Source organism: Nerophis lumbriciformis, linkage group LG04 (genome assembly GCF_033978685.3).
Source record: "Nerophis lumbriciformis linkage group LG04, RoL_Nlum_v2.1, whole genome shotgun sequence".
Classification (NCBI taxonomy): domain Eukaryota; kingdom Metazoa; phylum Chordata; class Actinopteri; order Syngnathiformes; family Syngnathidae; genus Nerophis; species Nerophis lumbriciformis.
In genome coordinates this window covers 55,375,907-55,392,500 of record NC_084551.2, presented here as the reverse complement: position 1 = coordinate 55,392,500, position 16,594 = coordinate 55,375,907, and the positions used below count along the sequence as shown (strand labels likewise).

The following is a 16,594-nucleotide window of genomic DNA, read 5'->3' as shown; positions in this document are numbered from 1 at the left end:
CTTTGTGTTACATATACTGTATATTATGTGTTGTTACATATACTGTACATCATTAAATGTGTTGTTACATATATTGTACACCATGTGTGTTAAATTTACTGTACATCATTGTGTTACATACACTGTACATTATGTTTGTTGTTGCATATACTGTACATCATTATATGTGTTGTTACATATACTGTACATCATATGTGTTGTTACATATATTGTACACATTATGTGTGTTATATATATTGTACATACTGTGTGTTGTTACAAATACTGTACATCATAATGTGTGCTGTTACATATATGGTACATCGTTGTGTGTTTTTACATTCACTGTACATCATTGTGTGTTACATATACTGTACATCATTATGTGTGTTACATTTATTGTACATCATGTGCGTTGTTACATATACTGTACATCATCGTGTGTGTTGTTACATATACTGTACATCATGTGTGTTACAAATATTGTACATCATTATGTGTGTTACATGTATTGTACATCATGTGTTGTTGCATACACTGTACTTCATTATGTGTTTTACATATATTGTACATCATAATGTGTGTTACATATATTGTACATGATGTGTGTTACATATACTGTACATCATTGTGTGTTGTCACATATATTGTACATCATGTGTTGTTGCATACACTGTACTTCATTATGTGTTACATATATTGTACATCATTGTGTGTTGCTACATATACTGTGCATCATTGTGTTACATATATTGTACATCATTGTGTGTTGTTACATATACTGTATGTACATTATGTGTGTTGTTACATATACTGTACATCATTGTGTGTTATACTGTACATCATTGTGTGTTACATATACAGTACATCATGTGTGTGTTACATATACTGTACATCATTGTGTTACATACAGTGTACGTCATCGTGTGTGTTTCTATATATACTGTACATCATGTGTGTTACAAATATTGTACATCATTATGTGTGTTACATATATTGTACATCATGTGTTGTTGCATACACTTTACTTCATTATGTGTGTTACATATACTGTTCATCATTATGTGTGTTGTTACATATATTGTACATCATGTGTGTTACATATACTGTACATCATTGTGTGTGTTACATATAGTGTACATCATTGTGTGTTGTTACATATACTGTACATCATTATGTGTGTGTTACATATAGTGTACATCATTAATGTGTTGCTACATATACTGTACATCATTGTGTTACATATATTGTACATCATTGTGTTTTGTTACATATACTGTACATCATTATGTGTGTTACATATACTGTACATCATTGTGTTACATATACTGTACATCATTGTGTGTGTTGCTACATATACTGTACATCATTATGTGTGTTGTTACATATACTGTACATCATTATGTGTGTGACATATAGTGTACATCATTAGTGTGTTGCTACAAATACTGTACATCATTGTGTTACATATACTGTACATCATTATGTGTTGTGTTACATATACTGTACATCATGTGTGTTGTTACATATACTGTACATCATTATGTGTTGTGTTAAATATACTGTACACCATGTGTGTTGTTACATTTACTGTATATTATTGTTACATATACTGTACATCATGTGTGTTGTTACATATACTATTCATCATTGTGTGTTGTATTACATATACTGTACACCATGTGTGTTGTTGCATTTACTGTATATCTTTGTGTTACATATACTGTATATTATGTGTTGTTACATATACTGTACATCATTAAATGTGTTGTTACATATATTGTACACCATGTGTGTTAAATTTACTGTACATCATTGTGTTACATACACTGTACATTATGTTTGTTGTTGCATATACTGTACATCATTATATGTGTTGTTACATATACTGTACATCATATGTGTTGTTACATATATTGTACACATTATGTGTGTTATATATATTGTACATACTGTGTGTTGTTACAAATACTGTACATCATAATGTGTGCTGTTACATATATGGTACATCGTTGTGTGTTTTTACATTCACTGTACATCATTGTGTGTTACATATACTGTACATCATTATGTGTGTTACATTTATTGTACATCATGTGCGTTGTTACATATACTGTACATCATCGTGTGTGTTGTTACATATACTGTACATCATGTGTGTTACAAATATTGTACATCATTATGTGTTACATGTATTGTACATCATGTGTTGTTGCATACACTGTACTTCATTATGTGTTTTACATATATTGTACATCATAATGTGTGTTACATATATTGTACATGATGTGTGTTACATATACTGTACATCATTGTGTGTTGTCACATATATTGTACATCATGTGTTGTTGCATACACTGTACTTCATTATGTGTTACATATATTGTACATCATTGTGTGTTGCTACATATACTGTGCATCATTGTGTTACATATATTGTACATCATTGTGTGTTGTTACATATACTGTATGTACATTATGTGTGTTGTTACATATACTGTACATCATTGTGTGTTATACTGTACATCATTGTGTGTTACATATACAGTACATCATGTGTGTGTTACATATACTGTACATCATTGTGTTACATACAGTGTACGTCATCGTGTGTGTTTCTATATATACTGTACATCATGTGTGTTACAAATATTGTACATCATTATGTGTGTTACATATATTGTACATCATGTGTTGTTGCATACACTTTACTTCATTATGTGTGTTACATATACTGTTCATCATTATGTGTGTTGTTACATATATTGTACATCATGTGTGTTACATATACTGTACATCATTGTGTGTGTTACATATAGTGTACATCATTGTGTGTTGTTACATATACTGTACATCATTATGTGTGTGTTACATATAGTGTACATCATTAATGTGTTGCTACATATACTGTACATCATTGTGTTACATATATTGTACATCATTGTGTTTTGTTACATATACTGTACATCATTATGTGTGTTACATATACTGTACATCATTGTGTTACATATACTGTACATCATTGTGTGTGTTGCTACATATACTGTACATCATTATGTGTGTTGTTACATATACTGTACATCATTATGTGTGTGACATATAGTGTACATCATTAGTGTGTTGCTACAAATACTGTACATCATTGTGTTACATATATTGTACATCATTGTGTGTTGTTACATATACTGTACATCATTATGTGTGTTGTTACATATACTGTACATCATTGTGTTACATATACTGTACATCATTGTGTTACATATACTGTACATCATGTGTGTTGCTACATATACTGTGCATCATTGTGTTACATACAGTGTACATCATCGTGTGTGTTGCTACATATACTGTACATCATGTGTGTTGTTACAAATATTGTACATCATTGTGTGTGTTACATATATTGTACATCATGTGTGTTGTTGCATACACTGTACTTCATTATGTGTGTTATATTTATTGTACATCATTATGTGTGTTGTTACATATATTGTACATCATGTGTGTTACATATACTGTACATCATTATGTGTGTTACATATACTGTCTATCATTGTGTTACATATATTGTACATCATGTGTGTTACATACACTGTACATCATTATGTGTGTTACATATATTGTACATCATTATGTGTGTTACATATATTGTACATCATTATGTGTGTTACATATACTGTACATCATTATGTGTGTTGTTACATATACTGTACATCATGTGTGTTGTTACATATACTGTACATCGTGTGTGTTGTTACATATATTGTACATCATCGTGTGTGTTGTTACATATACTGTATATCATTGTGTTACATATACTGTACATCATATGTGTGGCTACGTATACTGTACATCATTATGTGTGTTGTTAAATATACTGTACATCATTGTGTTACATATACTGTACATCATTATGTGTGTTGTTACATATACTGTACATCATTGTGTTACATATATTGTACATCATTGTGTGTTGTTACATTTACGGTACATCATTATGTGTGTTGTTACATATACTGTACATCATTGTGTTACATATACTGTACATCGTGTGTGTTGCTACATATACTGTACATCATGTGTGTTGTTACAAATATTGTACATCATTGTGTGTGTTGATACATATATTGTACATCATGTGTGTTGTTGCATACACTCTACTTCATTATGTGTGTTATATTTATTGTATATCATTATGTGTGTTGTTACATATATTGTACATCATGTGTGTTGTTACATATACTGTACATCATTATGTGTGTTACATATACTGTACATCATTATGTGTGTTACATATACTGTACATCATGTGTGTTGTTACAAATATTGTACATCATTGTGTGTGTTGTTACATATATTGTACATCATGTGTGTTGTTGCATACACTGTACTTCATTATGTGTGTTATATTTATTGTACATCATTATGTGTGTTGTTACATATATTGTACATCATGTGTGTTACATATACTGTACATCATTATGTGTGTTGTTACATATACTGTACATCGTGTGTGTTACATATATTGTACATCATCGTGTGTGTTGTTACATATACTGTATATCATTGTGTTACATATACTGTACATCATGTGTGTTGCTACATATACTGTACATCATTATGTGTGTTGTTACATATACTGTACATCATTATGTGTGTTGTTACATATACTGTACATCATTGTGTTACATATATTGTACATCATTGTGTGTTGTTACATTTACTGTACATCATTATGTGTGTTACATATACTGTACATCATTGTGTTACATATACTGTACATCGTGTGTGTTGCTACATATACTGTACATCATGTGTGTTGTTACAAATATTGTACATCATTGTGTGTGTTGTTGCATATATTGTACATCATGTGTGTTGTTGCATACACTCTACTTCATTATGTGTGTTATATTTATTGTACATCATTATGTGTGTTGTTACACATATTGTACATCATGTGTGTTGTTACATATACTGTACATCATTATGTGTGTTACATAGACTGTACATCATTATGTGTGTTACATATACTGTACATCATGTGTGTTGTTACAAATATTGTACATCATGTGTGTTGTTGCATACACTGTACTTCATTATGGGTGTTATATTTATTGTACATCATTATGTGTGTTGTTACATATATTGTACATCATGTGTGTTGTTACATATACTGTACATCATTATGTGTTACATATACTGTCTATCATTGTGTGTTACATATATTGTACATCATGTGTGTTACATATACTGTACATCATGTGTGTTGTTACATATACTGTACATCGTGTGTGTTGTTACATATATTGTGTATCATCGTGTGTGTTGTTACATATACTGTACATCATTATGTGTGTTGTTACATTTACTGTACATCATTGTGTTACATATACTGTACATCCTGTGTGTTGCTACATATACTGTACATCATGTGTGTTGTTACAAATATTGTACATCATTGTGTGTGTTGTTGCATATATTGTACATCATGTGTGTTGTTGCATACACTCTACTTCATTATGTGTGTTATATTTATTGTACATCATTATGTGTGTTGTTACACATATTGTACATCATGTGTGTTGTTACATATACTGTACATCATTATGTGTGTTACATAGACTGTACATCATTATGTGTGTTACATATACTGTACATCATGTGTGTTGTTACAAATATTGTACATCATTGTGTGTGTTGTTACATATATTGTACATCATGTGTGTTGTTGCATACACTGTACTTCATTATGTGTGTTATATTTATTGTACATCATTATGTGTGTTGTTACATATATTGTACATCATGTGTGTTGTTACATATACTGTACATCATTATGTGTTACATATACTGTCTATCATTGTGTGTAACATATATTGTACATCATGTGTGTTACATATACTGTACATCATGTGTGTTGTTACATATACTGTACATCATGTGTGTTGTTACATATACTGTACATCGTGTGTGTTGTTACATATATTGTGTATCATCGTGTGTGTTGTTACATATACTGTACATCATTATGTGTGTTGTTACATTTACTGTACATCATTGTGTTACATATACTGTACATCATTATAGCAGCTAATGTCTATTGAGGAGTCAATGTGTGTGCAGCATCATGTGACTCCCCCCCCTTCTTCTGCATCACTATTTGGTGCAGTGCACACTTCAGTGCAGTCCCCCCCCCCTCATCCTTCCCCCTCCCACCCCCGCTGATTTGCTTTCATGTCCAATTAGATTTAAAGCAATGCTGTCATAAAGCATGTACATGATGATTATTATTAGATGTTTGTCATATTGCTACATAGTTGTAGTACACATGTGAGTACAAGTACATACATGAAGTTACATTACATTTCCAGCACCATGATAATAATATGATGATAATAATAGAGCTTGATCATTTAGCTGACTATAATTGATATGAATTGTTGATATTGTTCCATCCTTACTATACTGTACGCCATTCTACATGCTTTATCAAGCACATGTTGCTAAAGCTGTAATGTACCAACCTCCCCACGAGGAGGACACCTACACCACAGTAAGCAGTTGGGTTTAGGAAAAATCTTTCTGAGCGTTTAGCGTGAAGAAGTGCATGTAAAATGTCACTTAATGGATGGCAGGCGCTTCATATGAAATGTTACAATAAATGTATGCCTAGCCGCTTCCTGCTCCGCCACTGATCAGAGTGTTGTCACTGGTCCCCGTGGTGTGCAGCATGACTGCTTAGTGTCACTGGGTTGGCTCTCAGCTCAGAGTTGTTTTGCACATTTATGTTATGATGGAGTTATTTCTTTATTTTTTTACACACAAAATGTTTTGTCAAACAATCTCGTTCCCATGAAATTGTTTTAGCGCCAGGGCAGCACGGTGGCAGAGGGGTTAGTGCATCTGCCTCACAATACGAAGGTCCTGAGTAGTCTTGGGTTCAATCCCGGGCTCGGGATCTTTCTGTGTGGAGTTTGCATGTTCTCCCCGTGACTGCGTGGGTTCCCTCCGGGTACTCCGGCTTCCTCCCACCTCCAAAGACATGCACCTGGGGATAGGTTGATTGGCAACACTAAAATTGGCCCTAGTGTGTGGATGTGAGTGTGAATGTTGTCTGTCTATCTGTGTTGGCCCTGCGATGAGGTGGCGACTTGTCCAGGGTGTACGCCGCCTTCCGCCCGATTGTAGCTGAGATAGGCTCCAGCGCCCCCCGCGACCCCAAAAGGGAATAAGCGGTAGAAAATGGATGGATGGATCTCTATCCATTCATCCATCCATCTTCTTCCAATTATCCGAGATCGGGTCGCGGGGGCAGCAGCCTAAGCAGAGAAGCCCAGACTTCCCTCTCCCCAGCCACCTCTTCCAGCTCTTCCCGGGGGATCCCGTGGCGTTCCCAGGCCAGCCGGGAGACATAGTCTTCCCAACGTGTCCTGGGTCTTCCCCGTGGCCTCCTACCGGTCGGACGTGCCCTAAACACCTCCCTAGGGAGGCGTTCGGGTGGCATCCTGACCAGATGCCCGAACCACCTCATCTGGCTCCTCTCCATGTGGAGGAGCAGCGGCTTTACTTGGAGGTCCCCCCGGATGACAGAGCTTCTCACCCTATCTCTAAGGGAGAGACCCGCCACCCGGCGGAGGAAACTAATTTGGGCCGCTTGTATCCGTGATCTTGTCCTTTCGGTCATAACCCAAAGCTCATGACCATAGGTGAGGATGGGAATGTAGATCGACCGGTAAATTGAGAGCTTTGCCTTCCGGCTCAGCTCCTTCTTCACCACAACGGATCGATACAGCGTCCGCATTACTGAAGACGCCACACCGATCAACCTGTCGATCTCACGATCCACTCTTCCCTCACTCGTGAACAAGACTCTGAGGTACTTGAACTCCTCCACTTGGGGCAGGGTCTCCTCCCCAACCCGGAGATGGCACTCCACCCTTTTCCGGGCGAGAACCATGGACTCGGACTTGGAGGTGCTGATTCTCGTCCCAGTCGCTTCACACTCAGCTGTGAACCGATCCAGTGAGAGCTGAAGATCCTGGCCAGATGAAGCCATCAGGACCACATCATCTGCAAAAAGCAGAGACCTAATCCTGCAGCCACCAAACCGGATCCCCTCAACGCCTTGACTGCGCCTAGAAATTCTGTCCATAAAAGTTATGAACAGAATGGGTGACAAAGGGCAGCCTTGGCGGAGTCCAACTCTCACTGGAAACGTGTCCGACTTACTGCCGGCAATGTGGACCAAGCTCTGACACTGATCATACAGGGAGCGGACCGCCACAATCAGACAGTCCGATACCCCATACTCTATAAGCACTCCCCACAGGACTTCCTGAGGGACACGGTCGAATGCCTTCTCCAAGTCCACAAAACACATGTAGACTGGTTGGGCAAACTCCCATGCACCCTCAAGGACCCTGCCGAGAGTATAGAGCTGGTCCACAGTTCCACGACCAGGACGAAAACCACACTGTTCCTCCTCAATCCGAGGTTCGACTATCCAGCGTAGCCTCCTCTCCAGTACACCTGAATAGACCTTACCGGGAAGGCTGAGGAGTGTGATCCCACGATAGTTAGAACACACCCTCCGGTTCCCCTTCTTAAAGAGAGGAACCACCACCCTGGACTGCCAATCCAGAGGTACCGCCCCCGATGTCCACGAGTCTTGTCAACCAAGACAGCCCCACAGCAACCAGAGCCTTAAGGAACTTCGGGCGGATCTCATCCACCCCCGGGGCCTTGCCACTGAGGAGCTTTTTAATTACCTCAGCAACCTCAGCCCCAGAAATAGGAAAGCCCACCACAGACTCCCCAGGCACTGCTTCCTCATAGGAAGACGTGTCGGTGGGATTGAGGAGGTCTTCCAAGTAGACCGATCCACAACATCCGCAGTCGAGGTCAGCAGAACACCATCCTCACCATACACGGTGTTGATAGTGCACTGCTTCCCCTTCCTGAGGCGGCGGATGGTGGTCCAGAATCGCTTTGAAGCCGTCCGGAAGTCGTTTTCCATGGCTTCCCCGAACTCCTACCATGTCCGAGTTTTTGCCTCTGCGACTGCAGAAGAAGTTTGGGCCTGCCGGACAGACCTGGCAGGCCCAAACGCATTGTGAGGGTCTGCTGGGAACGTCTGGCAGAGTCTCCTGTCAGAGAGAGTTTCAATTCCCACCTCTGGAAGAACTTTGAACATGTCACAAGGGAGGTGCTGGACATTGAGTCCGAGTGGACCATGTTCCGCACCTCTATTGTTGAGGCGGCTGATTGGAGCTGTGGCCGCAAGGTAGTTGGTGCCTGTCGTGGCGGTAATCCTAGAACCCGTTGGTGGACACCGGCGGTGAGGGATGCCGTCAAGCTGAAGAAGGAGTCCTATCGGGTTCTTTTGGCTCATGGGACTCCTGAGGCAGCGGACAGGTACCGACAGGCCAAGCGGTGTGCGGCACAAAATCTCCATCAACTTCAAATCAAGTTTGATTAAAAAAGTTTTAATTCAAATGAGGTGGTTCGGGCATCTGGTCAGGATGCCACCCGAACGCCTCCCTAGGGAGGTGTTTAGGGCACGTCCGACCGGTAGGAGGCCACGGGGAAGACCCAGGACATGTTGGGAAGACTATGTCCCCCGGCTGGCCTGGGAACGCCTCGGGATCCCCCAGGAGGAGCTGGACGAAGTGGCTGGGGAGAGGGAAGTCTGGGCTTCCTTGCTTAGGCTGCTGCCCCCGCGACCCGAACTCGGATAAGCGGAAGAAGATGGATGGATGGATGGATAATTCAAATTGTTTTTAGATGTAATTAATTTTTTTCGATTTTAGTTGTGTTTATTTGTTGCAATTTCTTACATTTAAATTGTAATTGTATTTTTATTTTTTTATTTTTTTATTAAGATGTATTTATTTTTTACACTTTTAACAATAGATATTTTATTGTTTTTAATTTTTTCTTAATAAAACAAATTTTTTTTAAATTAAAATGGTGTCTAAATTAATTAAATAATAAAAAGTAAAAATGATAACTTTTGGATCAGGGCATGTGTGTTTGTCACCTTTCTGGCGCACGTGATTGAGGGTTATATTTGTGAATTATATTTGTGAATTATATTTGTGAATTATATTTATATAGCGCTTTTCTCTCGAGACTCAAACAAAGCACTTTGCGGCGATCGAACTTGGAACCCCCAAGTTGCTGGCAACCGAGCTGTAACATTTGATTGATTTTACCAAAATAAAAGTCCGCCCCTAAGGTCCTCCTTTAGCCAGTGGAGCCTGCAGGGGGCGCCACAACGCCCTGGTGGTGCAGGCGCGCCTGACAAGGTGACCCCTCCCCCTTGTCTTTTTTCTCAGGGCGCGGGTGTGCTGTCCGTCTACCTCTTCATGAAGCGCTACGCCGAGGAGGAGATGTACCGCCCCCACCCGGCGCTCTACCGCCCCCGCCTGTCCGACAGCAGTGACTACAGCGGCCAGTTCCTCCACCCGGAATCCTCCTGGCCTCCGCCGCAGCGAGGCCGCAGTACCTCGGAGGCGTCCAGCGACATCTCCATCCAGCTCAACCGACCGCCGCCGCCGCCGCCGAAAAGCGGTGCCTCGAAGGCCGGCCGGGGCAGCCCGCCGCCCGGGCCTTCGCCCGCCTACCCCAACCCCCCGCCGCCACCGCCATCTTCCGGGCACACCCTGCCCAGGTCGCCTCACCCCCAAGGCCAGGCTCTGGCGATGCCGCCGCCGCACGTGCCGCCCCCCCACTACCACGCACACATGCACATGAGCGCCTCCCCATGTTAAAAAGGTGTGGCGTTCAGGAGCAGGAAGGACTGTTCGGACATTTGACGCACGCCGCCAAAACATGGAACCTTTTGACTCCATGGAATGTGACTTCATCATCTTCTTACATCATCAGCGCGTCTTTATTTGTCACCGCCATAGGAAAAAGGGATTCATTCAGCCCGGTTTACCCGACACATGAAACGTGACGAATTAGGGCGGTCGCACTATCCACTTTATACTGTATATCCTACAACGTGTTTTGTGACGATTCCAACTTTGACCACGACCGTGTAGCGTGACGCTTTCCATCATTTCCAACAGACTGCATTGCAAAAGGATTAACCCTCCTCCTCTTATGCGAGATCCACCCAGGAAGGGGGGGGCGTATGGACTATGTTGCTTTGAAGGGAAAGCACTCATGACTAGATGAAGCAATTTCCCACAAGGAATTGCGTGTGAATGCTCCAATGCTGACGTTGAACTGAAATCCTGGAATTTGTTTCGAATAGTTGAAGTAGAGCACACAATTCCCGAACAGGGTGAATATTTTGAAGTTGGAACAGTTTGAATCAAATGAAAAATGTGGGAATTGTGAAACTTTGAAGAATGTCCCATTGATTTCAATGGGAATTTCCCAAAAATTTGGGAATTTCGAGAAAAGCGGGAATTTTTTTGAAAATTTTCTGAATGAGTTGAACTGGTTGGTGTTGGAATTTTTTCAAATCAGTCGAGAAATGTTAAAGTAGTCACATGTTTAATTCAGAAATGGTTTTAAGGAATTCCTGGAATTTCTGGAAAACCGGGAATTTTTCCAGTTCGAACAACTACTTCGTTTTTTGTCCTGATTAAGAGGAATGTTTTGACGGTGGAACGGTTGAAAAATGTGGACGGAGTAGTCGACAGAAAAAAGGGTGGAAATAGGGCTTTGGCAAACCAGGAGTTCTGGAAAATCCTGGAATTTTTTAGGACTTGGAAAAAAGGTATTTTAAATTTCCAGGGTGGTGGAATATTGAATCAGCTGAAAAATGTAGAAATGGTGGAAGTTTGATAAATTTGCCAATTTATTTTTAATGGGGATAATGTCCCTGAAAACTGAGAATTCTTGAAATTCCGGGATTTTTTTTTAAATTGTTGAAAGAGAGCACACAAATGTGATCTAAAATGTGGGGGTTGTGGAACTTTGAAAAATTTCCCATTTATTTAAATGGGAATTTCATGGAAATTTGTGAATTTCATGGAAATTTGTGAATTTCATGGAAATTTGTGAATTTCATGGAAATTTCAGGAATAGCTGGAAATTTTGGGAAAATGTTAAATTACTTGAATATTCGAAATGAGTTGAAATGGTTGGTGTAACATTTTTAATTGAGAAATGGTATTAAGGAATTCCTGGAATTTCGGGAAAACCGGGAATTTTTCCAATTCTAAAAACAACTTTGTTTTTTGTCCTGATTGAGAGGAATGTTTTGACGATGGAACGGTTGAAGTGGGTTGAAAAATGTGGAAGGAGTAAGGGTGGAAATAGGGCTTCGGCAAACCAGGAATTCTGGAAAATCCTGGAATTTTGTAGGACTTGGAAAAAAGGTAGTTTAAATTTCCGGGATAGTGGAATATGCAATCAGTTGAAAAATGTAGAAATGGTAAAAGTTTGAAAAATTGCCAATTTATTTTGAATGGGGATAATGTCCCTGAAAACTGGGAATTCTTGGAAATCCGGGAATTTTTTTAATTTGCTGAAAGTTTTTGAACACGCTGAATATTTTGGAGTTCAAACGGTTTGAATCGTATGAAAAATGTGGGAGTTGTGGAACTTTGAAAAATTTCCCATTCATTTCAATGGGAATTTCATGGAAATTTGTGAATTTCATGGAAATTTCAGGAATAACTGGAAATTTTTGGAAATTAAAAAATTAAAATAACGTTAAAATACTTGAATATTCCGAATGACTTGAAATGGTTGGTGTTGGAACTTTTCAAATCGGTCGAGAAATGTTGAAGTAGTAAAGTTTTTAATTGAGAAATGGTACTAAGAAATTCCTGGAAATTCGGGACAACCGGGAATTTTTCCAGTTCAAACAACAACTTCATTTTTTGTCCTGATTAAGAGGAATGTTTTGACGGTGAAACGGTTGAAGTGGGTTGAAAAATGGGGAAGGAGTAGTCGACTAAAAAAGGGTGGAAATAGGGCTTTGGCAGACCAGGAATTTTGGAAAATCCTGGAATTTTTTAGGACTTGGAAAAAAGGTAGTTTGAATTTCTAGGATGGTGGAATATTGAATCGGTTGAAAAATGTAGAAATGGTGGAAGTTTGAAAAATTGCCTATTTATTTTGAATGGGGATAATGTCCCTGAAAACTGGGAATTCTTGGAAATCCGGGAATTTGTTTAAATTGTTAAAAGAAAGCACACAATTTTGAACATGCTGAATATTTTGGAGTTGGAAGGATTTGAATCCGATAAAAATGTGGAAGTTGTGGAACTTTGAAAAATATCACAACCATTTCAATGGGAATTTGGGAATTTCATGGAAATTTGGGAATTTCATGGAAATTTCAGGAATAGCTGGAATTTTTTGGAAAATGTTAAAATACTTGAATATTCCGAATGAGTTGAAATGGTTGGTGTTGGAACTTTTCAAATCGGTCGAGAAATGTTGAAGTAGTAACATTTTTAATTGAGAAATGGTATTAAGGAATTCCTGGAAATTCGGGAAAACCGGGACATTTTCCAGTTTGAACAACAACTTCATTTTTTGTCCTGATTAAGAGGAATGTTTTGACAGTGAAACGGTTGAAATGGGTTGAAAAATGTGGAAGGAGTAGTCGACAGAAAAAAGGGTGGAAATAGGGCTTTGGAAAACCAGGAATTCTGGAAAACCCTGGAATTTTTTAGGACTTGAAAAAAAGGTAGTTTAAATTTCCAGGATGGTGGAATATTGAATCAGCTGAAAAATGTAGAAATGGTGAAAGTTTGAAAAATTGCCAATTCATTTTGAATGAGGATAATGTCCCTGATAAATGGAAATTCTTGGAAATCGGGGATTTTTTTTTTTAATTGTTGAAAGAGACCACATCATTTTGATATAAAATGTGGGAGTTGTGGAACTTTGAAAAATGTCCCATTCATTTCAATAGGAATTTCATGGAAATTTTAGGAATAGCTGGAAATTTTTGGAAAATGTTAAAATACTTGATTATTCCGAATGAGTTGAAATGGTTGGTGTTGGAATTTTTTCAAATCAGTTGAGAAATGTGAAAGTAGCCACATTTTTCATTCAGAAATGGTATTAAGGAATTCCTGGAATTTCAGGAAAACTGGGAATTGTTCCAGTTCCAGTTTTTTGTCCTGGTTAAGAGTAATGTTTTGACGTGTAACGGTTGAAAAATGTGGAAGGAGTAGTCGACAGAAAAAAGTGTGGAAATAGGGCTTTGGCAAACCAGGAATTCTGGAAAATCCTGGAATTTTTTAGGACTTGGAAAAGGGGTAGTTGAAATTTCCAGGATGGTGGAATATTGAATCGGTTGAAAAATGTAGAAATGGTGGAAGGTTGAAAATTTGCCAATTTATTTTGAATGGGGATAATGTCCCTGAAAACTGGAAATTCTTGGAAATCCGGGAAAAACAATTTAAATTGTTGAAGGTTTTTGAACACGCTGAATATTTTGGAGTTCAAACGATTTGAATCTGATAGAAAATGTGGGAGTTGTGAAACTTTGAAAAATGTCCCATTCATTTCAATGGGAATTTCATGGAAATTTGGGAATTTCATGGAAATTTGGGAATTTCATGGAAATTTCAGGAATAGCTGGAAATTTTTGGAAAATGTTAAAATACTTGAATATTCCAAATGAGTTGAAATGGTTGGTGTTGGAATTTTTCAAATCGGTTGAGAAATGTTGAAGTAGTAACATTTTTAATTGAGAAATGGTATTAAGGAATTCCTGGAATTTCAGGAAAACCGGGAATTTTTCCAGTTCGAACAACAACTTTGTTTTTTGTCCTGATTAAGAGGAATGTTTTGATGGGGAAACGGTTGAAGTGGGTTGAAAATGTGGAAGGAGTAGTCAACAGAAAAAAGGGTTTGAAAAAACGGGAATTCTGGGAATTCCTGGAATTTTTATGAACTTGAAAAAATACGAGTTTGAATGTCCAGGATGAGTGGAATGTGTTGAAGGTAGAATGGTTTGAATCGGTTAAAAAATGTGGAAGTTTGAAAAATGGCCAATTCATTTTGAATGGGAAAAATGTCCCGGAAAACCTGGAATTCTGGGAAATCTGGGAATTTTTGGAAATTGTCAAGGGAAAGCCTGATAGGCTGAACAGTTTGATGTTGGAACGCTTTGGAGCATTCACACAAATATCAAGGTTTCGTGTCTGCAAGCTCGTCATAGATTTAGGAGGACGCCTCGAAACAAGAATATACTGCAGACTGGGACTTGATGACGTCATGAAGAGGCGGGTACGTCATGCCTAGTTGCTGTGATGCAGGTGGTTGGCGCCCTCTGCTGGCAGCTTAGCGCACTGACCCTACTGCTTCTTTTCTTCAACATTTAAAAAAAAAAAAAAACGTATTTAGATCCGTTCGAGATCACCCGAGATAAAAAAAAAAAATTAAAAAAAAAGGGGGTGGGGGGCGGGGCCCTAATCGTCACCATAGTTTAGTCCTAAAAATATGATGGCGCCTGAAAAAATATTCTGCTATTTTCTAATAATATATATATATATATATTATTTAATTGTTTTAATTTGTAGAGATTGTATTTGCATAAAAATGCTGAATAGGTCGTAATAAGAGGATTGTAGTTGAATTTACCCTACACATGAAACGCTGTCAATCAATTCAAGACATGATCGCTAATATTTTCATAAAAAAAACGTGACTGGTTGAGTCTCCCTTTATGAGCCAATACTACTATAGTATTTATGTTGTGTTTACTTTATTTCACCATGCTCATGCTCAAACATGCTTCATTTAGGCCAGGGGTGTCCAAAGAGCGGCCCGGGGGCCATTTGCGGTCCACAGCTGGGGTTTTGTCGGCCCGCCGCACCTTGTCAAAATACTATTAAAACAGTACAGAAAAAAAGCACAAAAAAACAACTAATGTAATGAGAAAAACCTGAAATTGTGATTATATATATATATATATATATATATATATATATATATATATATATATATATATATATATATATATATATATATATATATATGTACGTGTGTGTGTGTGTGTGTGTGTGTGTGTGTATAGTATACACACGCGTGTACATACATACACACACATACATAATACACACACTTATATACATATATACATAAATACATACATTATATATATACATACATATATACATGCATACATAAATAAATACATATATTCATACATACATATACACATACATATATACATACATATATTCATACATACATACATACATATATATATACACACACATAACCCCATATATACACATACATGCATACATTATATATATACATACACATATATTCATACATACATATACACATACATATATTCATACATACATACATACATACATATACACACACATAACCACATATATACACATACATGCATACATTATATATATACATACTTATATACATGCATACATAAATAAATACATATACATGCATACATAAATACATATATATGCATACATAAATAAATACATATATTCATACATACATATATACACACATATAACCACATATATACACATACATGCATACATTATATATATATATATATATATATATATATATATATATATATATATATATATATACATGCATACATAAATAAATACATATATTCATACATACATATACACATACA

General features: G+C 37.7%; 1 protein-coding gene across 2 annotated transcripts in view; it reads left to right on the top strand.

The window, feature by feature from the left end:
• The window catches only part of cacng7b (calcium channel, voltage-dependent, gamma subunit 7b), a 53,447-nt gene extending 39,730 nt beyond the window's left edge, over positions 1 to 13,717 (top strand). For both annotated transcript variants that reach the window (XM_061957534.2, XM_061957541.2), the window contains exon 6: positions 10,320 to 13,717. In XM_061957534.2, coding sequence (XP_061813518.1) covers positions 10,320 to 10,754 — 435 coding nt within the window. In that variant the 3' untranslated portion in view covers positions 10,755 to 13,717. The remainder of the gene's footprint in view (positions 1 to 10,319) is intronic.
• Positions 13,718 to 16,594: the final 2,877 nt, after the last annotated feature.